The 8,878-nt window shown below is 48.5% G+C and overlaps 1 protein-coding gene and 1 long non-coding RNA gene across 2 annotated transcripts; one reads left to right on the top strand and one right to left on the bottom strand.

Moving 5' to 3' along the window:
- Positions 1-476: 476 nt before the first annotated feature.
- LOC146752415 (uncharacterized) lies at positions 477-3,275 on the bottom strand. The gene is made up of 3 exons (XR_014940621.1): positions 3,210-3,275; positions 1,657-1,731; positions 477-745 (listed from the first exon to the last, which is right to left on the bottom strand). It is a non-coding gene; the product is annotated as an uncharacterized LOC146752415 (long non-coding RNA).
- Positions 3,276-3,666: 391 nt separating this feature from the next.
- LOC146752414 (inositol 1,4,5-trisphosphate receptor-interacting protein-like 1) lies at positions 3,667-5,454 on the top strand. Its single transcript, XM_085531890.1, has 2 exons — positions 3,667-4,236; positions 4,273-5,454. The coding sequence occupies exons 1-2, from the start codon at positions 3,667-3,669 to the stop codon at positions 5,434-5,436; spliced, it is 1,734 nt and encodes a 577-aa protein (XP_085388016.1). The 3' UTR covers positions 5,437-5,454.
- Positions 5,455-8,878: the final 3,424 nt, after the last annotated feature.

Below are 8,878 nucleotides of genomic sequence, written 5' to 3'. Positions count from 1 at the left end.
CCCAGCACAGCACAGCCGGCGCACAGAAGGCTCAGCAGGTGCCGTTTCCCCCTCCTCCTCCTCCCAGCTCAGCACCCCGCAGTTGTCTCCACCAACTCTCCCGTGCAGCGTTAATGTGAGGGAAAACTGTGGCATCACCATGGTGCAACTCTGACTTCCCCTCATCCCTGATCAGTTCTCAGACAGGTGTCAAAAGAAACATGATTTCAGGAAAAAAGGGCATTAAGATGTCAGTATAGAGACAAACTCAACTTAGACTGTGAGCACATCTGTATATTCTTGATTATCTTTTTAAGAAAACTAAAAGAAATATTCCTGAGTGCTCCACTGGAAATAGTCAGCAAATAAGATTCAGTGTTCATGGAAGAAACCTCTATTATCTCTGAAACAAGTTAGCATAGCACGGGCAGTCAGCAGCCAGTGCTGCATTTACACACTTAGAATGAGAAAAGGAAAACCTGAAATTTCACACAGCATTGAAAAGAAAACTATTTTTGATATCTTAAGGCAGATGCTGGGTCGTGGTCTGATGTGTTGTGGTTCAGAAATAAAATAGGTCTTTAAAAGGAACAACAGCTCTCTTTTCTCTGGAGGAGAAGTTCAGTGAATCCTTTCAATTTCCAAAGGCGTAGAGGTCAGACTGCCCCGTGCCCTCACTGTGTGCTTTCTGCATGAGGCTGAGATGACTTGTGTGATCTCATAGGCATGGGCTGCTTTAAAGACTGCTTTATGCAGTACATTCTGCCTGGAAAAGCAAACTTACTTTTAGTATTCCTTCACACATGATTTTGCACAGACGGCTTCCCTTGGAGTTGAACTCAGCCTGCACTGTGAATGGTTTGAAAAATGTCTATTATTTAAAAGTTTCATTGTTAGAACTAAACCCGAACTGTTAAGAAGGAGCCTCAGCCACAACCAAGAACAAGTTCAAACTCAACAAAAAGAATTCCTGGCCATCTCTCCCGTTCTTGTCTTTTAAAGCTACAATAACAACAGAAAAACAATAAAACACTTTCCAAGCTTGGGAGCACTTTAGCATCAGTCTTGCTGACAGGAGCACCTTCCTCAATTATATTTTCATCATCAGAGAAACTATGAGCCCACTGTAACTGGATAAAAGCCCTTCAAAATGAGAGCTTCCTTCAGTGTCTCACTCCCAATCAGAGGTGCTTCCACGTGGCAGCCTCCAGACCTCACAGTTTATAACAACACAATGACACTTAATGACATTTCTCATCGCATTTCTGTCTCACATGGGGAGTGCACCACTGGAGGGGATGCACTAGGCCATGTGTGAACTGACTGGAGAAGAACTGGAAATACGTCATCACTGTTTTGTTTAGAAAAGTACTTCTGACAAAAAATCACAGGTTTTTTGTGACTTCATAGAAAGATTTCTTTCAAAAATATGAAGTAAGACCTGCATAAAAACTTGAACAAGATAAGCATGATTTTCAGGTTAGTGAAAATCAAGCACATTAATAGACAGCTCCTGGTTTCTGCATACAGAGCTGATTTTCTCTCCGTTGTCTCACTTGAGGGAAATTGAGCAATAAATGATGGGAACCAGTGGAGAGCATCCTCCTTCCAGGGCTGCAAACTACATTTGTCTCAGTTGTGCACACAGTCTGCATTCACACTGTGGTGAGTGCTCACCTGTGAGTGTGCAGTTCAAGTGCTTGTCCGGATTTATTTCTTGGTTGTTAATGAGTATTCAGTTTAGTTGTTTACCTGAAATGCAAAAAGTAGAGATTGGAAGTTTATTGTCATGTGCAAAATTATTGAGGGTGCACTGGATAGATGCATAATGCAAGGGGCTTTGACTGGTTTGCCTACAGAGGAACCCACATTGGTGATTCTCTGAGCAGCAGCAGCAAAGCCTCACATGTGGAGGCTGACCAGATTGCAGAAGGGGAACAGGATACAAACAGTTTGAGGAGCTGCTTCACTGACATTTCCAACACTGTTTTGGTAAAGGCCTTCGCTAAGCACAGTGACCTGAGATAAGCACAGAGTCAAGTTTAACATGCCTGAGAGGAGGATCTGGAGAGGAGGATGTCAGAAGTGCTCCAGTGTTACCATGATGACTGGCTTCCCACTTGCCCCCCATTGTAGTTGCACTGCTTGGCACTGGAAGGCACCAGCCTGGAGCTCCGGCTGCAAGGCTCCGCCAAATGCAGGAAACAACAGACACCCAGAGACTGGTGAAGTACAGAAATCTGAATGCTGAATTCAGATTCAGGAAAGAATAGGTCCTGTTTCACTGGGTTACACAGCTTCTGTTGGTTAATAATATTTATTGATATCCTTGTTACCGGAAACAGAGAAGAAGAGCGATTATCTTCTGTGGAGAAACCTACACTAGGGAACCTGCTGTAGCAGGGGATTTGGTCTAGGGGATCTCGTGAGGTTCAAATGACTTCCAACCCTGTTGATCTGGGATCTCCCCTGGCTTCAGGAGGTGACTCTGGCCTTACCTCCCAGAAGTCAATACAGCCATGGCTGGGAGCCTTGTGCTGCAGGCAGCAAGGTATGCAGGTGAAGCACAGCTGGTCTGACAGCTGCCATCACGCTCCTGTCCTACAGGGCTGTCTCCTTACCTACCAGACCACTCTGTGCCTGCAGGGCTGCCTTGGTTCAACACCCACAGGCTCCCAGCCAAGCCTTTCTCTGTTGGCCTTTGAGAAATATTCCTGCCTCGTGCACATGTGATTTTGCAACATGGGGTAGACAGCAGTTGCTCCTGCTGTTTTCTCTACAGCATAAGCTCACCCAAAGGAGCCAGAGCCCATGCAGCTGAAGAGGCTGCTGCACATGTGGGCATCCTAATCATCATTGTTAGAGCCCCTTTGAGCTGCTTGGATCGAGCCATCTGGCCTTTTGCTCAGAGGACGTTCAGACCACCGGTGGCTGAGGGAGCAATCAGCAAAGGGCTGTGTGATGTCAGGTGCTGAGACTTTGACATGACCGGCACTGATCTTCAGCTTTGTTCCCTCTGTGGCATTTCAGCACTAAAATGAGTTTCTGCATATGCTGCAAATTCTTATGTTTCCTCAGGAGCAGTAGTTTTGATTTTCCTTTTCTGTCCAAATGATTTTCCAGGGACAGTGTGTTTGGAACATAACCTGTGGGGTGGCACATGAGGAGCACAGCATCCATGGGAAATACCACCCCATTTTATTTTAAAGAAAGGCCCGGGCAGCTCCCACCTGCTTAGTAAAGAGCGTCCCCAGGAGCTCTGTCCAGAGATATGCCTCCAAATTGAGGCAGTGCCGTGGCTCAGTGGCCATGTGCCCACCCTGGGCAGCTGAGAAGGGTGGAGTCGGGCAGCCCACTTGTGACATCAGCAGGAATGCATTGCATCACAACGCAGGGGATGGGTTTAGGGCCACAGGCAGGCAGCGCTGCTGCATTTTTGACCTGGGCCAATGGTGAGTGCAGCAGCAGGGGAAGGTCGGGCTGGACGAGGGATGTGGTGCAAACACCGGCCCCTGTGGGAGCACCACGGGCAGTGCTTGGAACTGTCCCTGCCAGCACTGGCCTCGGTCCCTGCTGCCACCCAGCTCCCTCGTACCCACTGCTCCTACCTGAGCACAGGGCCATGCGGCTCCTGGCCCCGCTCCCTCCCAGCCCCACTGAGCCCCTCTCTCCCATCTCTTGCAGATCATGGCTTTGGTGTTTGTTCTCGCATTGTTGGTGCGGGCGCTAAGTGTCAGTGTCAATACTGATGTGCTCATGCTCGAGAACGTGCAGCGGCGCGAGGTTGATCTGCAAAAGCACATGATACCTCCGCAGCACGAGATTGAGCAGAGGAATGAGCAGCAGAGCTGGGTGGACATGTCATCTCTGCTCTTTGCTCTGCTGGATTACTGGAAGATCTGGTTCAATGTGGGGCTGATTCTGTTGCTCCTTTGGAACATGGTGCAGTCCATACAAATGAGCCAGCATGATGAAAGCAGCAGTGAAAATGACAGCTCCAGTGGCGAGGAGGAGGCATCGGGGGCGGAGCAAGAGGAAGAGGAAGAGGTGGAAGAGGTTGAACAGGAGGAACATCAGGAGGAACAGGTGGAACAGCAGGTGCAGGAGGAAGAGGAACAGGTGGAACAGGAGGAACAGCAGGTGCAGGAGGAACAGGAACGGGTGCAGGAGGAACAGGTGGAACAGGAGGAACAGCAGGTGCAGGAGGAGCAGGTGGAACAGGGCGGACAGCAGGAGCAGGTAGAACAGCAGGAGCAGGTGGAATTGGTGGAAAAGGAGGAACAGGAAGAAGAGGAGGATGACGAGGAAGAAGACTTCAAAGATTCAGCACTGACAAAATTTCTCACAAGGCGTGCCCTGGAAAAGGTGGAAGGAAGGGCCACCAGGTGCCCTATAGTGGAGGAGCTGATGGACCAGCTCATGCAGACCTTCAGATTCATCTGGTCCAACAGCTTCTTCCCGGTGCTGCAGCCCGCCATTGGGGTGGGCAGTGCCTTTGAAGGCTGGAGTCCCCGGGAGTGGGACAATGTGTACTGCCTGCTCGTGCCCATAGAGCCTCCCCCCGGGCACACCTTCCTCCTGGAGCTGGGAGATGAAGGGCACGGGCTGGCAAGGAACTCCCGCGTCCGCGTGGAGCTTCAGTGCATGTGCCAAAGGGAGAAGCAGCTGGGGAATGTGCTGTGCTTCCTCCACCACCATGAGGAAGAGCTGAGCCAAAATCAGGACCCCAGCCTGCTACAGACTCTCTGCACTGACTCCTACCTGGATGTGGAGAGAACTGTCACCTGGTTCACCGCACAGGTGGCAGCAATCTGGAAGACCACCCACCACGCGCACGCCTACAGCCTGAAGGTGCTGCCTTCCAGACGCTCCTGCAAGCTCCAGCTGACAGAAGCCTCCAGCGGGGAAAAAGTCCTCGTCGAGCTGCTGTTCGGGGTGCAGCAAGAATACTCGGACATCTACCTGACCAGCCAGAACACAGACGCCGGCTTTACGCCCAGCACAACATGGCCACAGAGCTGTGCTGTGGCAGAAAAGAAGTTCTTCCAGCACACGGCCAGGAGTACCGGACAGGACAGCTCCCACCTGCACTGCCTGACGTTGCTTGCCAGCATCTTAGTGGGCATGGGCTTTTCCACCTATGTCATCAAGACTCTTGTCCTCCACACTTTGGCCATCATCCCTTTGAAGAAGTGGCGCAGGAAGTATTTCCTGAATCGGATGGAGAATCTCCTGCGGTACCTGCGCTTCTGCCTGGATGAGAAATGCCTGAACCACTTCTTCCTTGGCAGCAAGTCGGTGCACAGCACGATTGTCCTGCCGCAGTCCTTCCGATCCGCCAAGCCGCTCAACCTCTTCCAGCACCTGGAGGAGGACCCGGACGCCCACTCCATAGCGCTGCGTGAGTTCAGGGAGCTGAGAGATCGCTACATCAGACTGCTGCTGTTCGGACGCTGAGAGAGACCTTTGTCCGAACCCTTCTCTTGTTTTGGCTGCAAGCTCACATCCTGTGAGCAATAAGACTCTGAGACCTATTTAGGAGGCCAGAGGTGGCTGTTTCCTTGTGGCAGTCAGTGTCACGTTGGAGAGAGCTTACCAGTGGAAGATCCGGCCTGTGACCAAATGACTCCATCTTGGTATGGGAGATCTGGGGATGGAACCATTGTATCTTGTGAAGGCAAGATGCAAACAGATGCTTCCCTGCTCCCTCTGACGACCATCTCTACTGAAGATCAACATCTGAACTACGAGTCATGCTGGAAACCCAGTGGTGACTAATTCTCTCTTGCTTTCTACAAAGACTCTTTGCTTTTATTTCCTATCTCTTTTCTATCACCCGACTTCCCTTCCCCATTTCCCTAAACAACAACAACTTTTAATAAACTCTTATAAACTATATATCCTGTTGTGTCACAATCTCGCCGTCGTGTGTACGTATATTGAAAGAATATAGAGGCCACTAAGATGGTCAGGGTGCTGGAGCAGCTCTCCTGTGAGAAATGGTTGAGGGAACTGGGCTTGTTTAGCTTAGAGAAGGCTCTGGGGAGATCTCGTTGTGGCCTTGCAGTACTTCAAGGGAGCGTATACAGAGGAGGAATTGCTGTGTCACGGTGTTATCTAGATCAATCTATGTCTGTGACGGGGAGGGGCAGTAGGCTCCTGTTCCCCCTGGCTCCCAGCGTATAGGAAGGGAAAATAAGAAAGGGGTAGGGAGATGGGAGCTGGACTCAAGGAAACAAACAGAGAAGTGGCAACGATCTAAGGAGGAAAACTTACTATTTTACTAATTACAGTCTAATGGAAATTGAGGCTAATAAGCCAAGTAAAATAAAAGGGAAAGAGAGAGAGAGGTTTTCCGAAGACCGAGAAGCCTACTTTGAAACTGAAGGTGCCACGGCTTGGAAGCACACCCAGACTCGCTACCAGGCAGTTTGAGAGAGAGACAGCATCACTTCCGTGATGTGTTTCCCTCTCTGACTGTGAGACCCTCTGGGACATGTAGTTGTTCTCTGTGCTCTATATGATGTTATGATGTGGAATACCAATAGAAAAATGTACAAAACCATGACATTGTGAGGGTGGGCAGTGATAGGACAAGGGGGAATGGCTTTAAATTCAGACAGGGAAAGTTTAGGTTGGATCTTAGGAGGAAGTTTTTCACCCAGAGGGTGGTGACGCACTGGAACGGGTTGCCCAAGGAGGCTGTGGATGCCCCATCCCTGCAGGCATTCAAGGCCAGGCTGGATGTGGCTCTGGGCAGCCTGGGCTTCTGGTTGGTGACCCTGCACACAGCAGGGGGTTGGGACTGGATGAGCACTGTGGACCTTTGCAACCCCGGCCATTTCATGATTGTATGATGGGTGACATAAATCGCTGTCTGATTATTGTTGCAATATGCTTCTTTTCATGTGCTCTTAACCAAATACTGCTGGTGTTGCCCTGGGTGTCCTGTTTGGGGTCGTATCCTGGTAGATGCTTTACGAATACAAATGGTGCATAAAGGCCTGTATAGTTCATTAGGACCAGATCTCATGTCCATCGATAGCAGTATTATATAGAAATAATATACCTTTACATATATAAAAATGATAGACCTTTCAGAAGGGTATATAAATGCAGCACAGTGGACAAACATATATTACTCTGTCCACCTGTTTGACAAAAATGTATATATTATTTTATACCCTGAAGCAGGGGTTTTAATATTCCTTCAACAATATTTTGATATAATCATCAGTGACTATAACTGCTCTGCTCTGGATCTTCTTGTCATCTTTCTAAATGTCTGCTCCATTTTTTCATCATGTTGGACCAAAAATATAGCGTGGTGATGAACTACACAGGTCTGTTTTGTGCTGTAGATGCTTAGCCCTGGAAGTTTATCAGTAAATAAGAGAGATGAAAAATCCACTTTAGAGAGAGGATTAGGTAAAAAATTCAGCTTCTTGAAAGTAATCTGAGAGGTACTACTGACGTATTCGCCAATTAACCTGACTTATCCCAGGACTTCAACTGTCCCGGGGAGAGAGACACAAACATGGATGCCATCATGTCTTCTCTCAATATATTGCTCTGTCACACACCTTATATGCCATCCTAAATCCTGCGCAGACACGTACACCCGCTACGCAAAACCCAATGCACGCAAGAGAACCTATACACACACCTACCTAAACCCGCAGCCCACTAACTCTTAACCTACAGGCCTAACTCAGCTATTCTAGAACACTCCATCTACTCAGAACTACTGTATGCACTCATAAATCCTCGCAAAGACAACTTAGCACCCCAACATACTACAGAACTCTGTGATCAGTGGGAGGTTGGCACAGGTTTGCTGTTAAAAATGGCACTTTCTGCCCTTCTGTGTCCATGGGCTCCTGAAGGATTTGTAAATCCTTGTGCTAAAGGTGGATGAGGCTTGCACATCTCCTGCCACCTGATTATTACCTGTGCAGATGGAACATATCTCTGGGTTCTGCCTGCAGGTAGCAAGGACAGAGCAATCCCACATGGACAGGGACTTGCCAAGGTATAGCTGAAAGCAGGTGGTAGATAAGATGAATTGCCTTCCAGCAATTTGCAACCAGAACGAGGAGAAATTTCATATGATAGTGAGCTGCAGTTCCTCCTATCAAACCTGACCTGGTGCTAAGCCTTCTAACAGCTATTGTCTCGGACCATTTAGAAGAGAGAGTCCCATTCAGCATTTCCTGTCCCTGCTGTTACCTGGAGGTTTTTTGCTGTGCTCTCACTGCTCCTTTCCATGCTGATCTTTGGGATGCTGCATTGCTGTAGCATCACTGAGGAGCAGTTAGAGAATCACAGAATCATCATCATAGACTCATAGGATGGCTGGGGCTGAACAGTACCACAATGATCATCTAATTCCATCGCTGGTGGCACCGCAAAGATGAAAGGAAGAGGCTTTGTGTTATAGGAGCATTGCCATGCAGTGCTGATTGCCTATAGGGTTTCAAGCAAGGAAACACCAAAATAATAGATCAGAGCACCCATGATTTTGTGTTGTGTTCACGACAGTATTTGGCCCCTTATTTGCTATGGTGAGTTTCATTTGCTGGAAACCTTCATCTCTCTTTTAAATGATCATTCTTTGGTTTGAATCAAGCTTTAAATGGGAGTCAGTGAATGCGCTCCTGGATTTCTGTATGTGTTTGCCCGGTGGGATAGGTTGTAGTTAAGTGAAATGCATGGTGTAAGCAAAGAGAAATTGCTGTATGCAAACCATAATTTTTGCGTACTTACTGTTTGGAGTGCTGATGAAAGGGATGTATCACAGCATTTTTATCATGTCGGCTGCTCTCCCTGTCTCACTGCCTGAAGGGTGGCAAAGGGCCCCTTTCATCTTGAGGATTATGAGGCCATCATGGTAAACAGC

This window comes from Coturnix japonica, unplaced genomic scaffold, assembly GCF_054131305.1.
Source record: "Coturnix japonica strain WE unplaced genomic scaffold, WE-NBRP24 Scf045, whole genome shotgun sequence".
In the NCBI taxonomy this organism is placed as follows: Eukaryota; Metazoa; Chordata; class Aves; order Galliformes; family Phasianidae; genus Coturnix; species Coturnix japonica.
The sequence above is the reverse complement of the archived record's forward strand: the minus strand, read 5'-3'. Positions and strand labels throughout refer to the sequence as shown.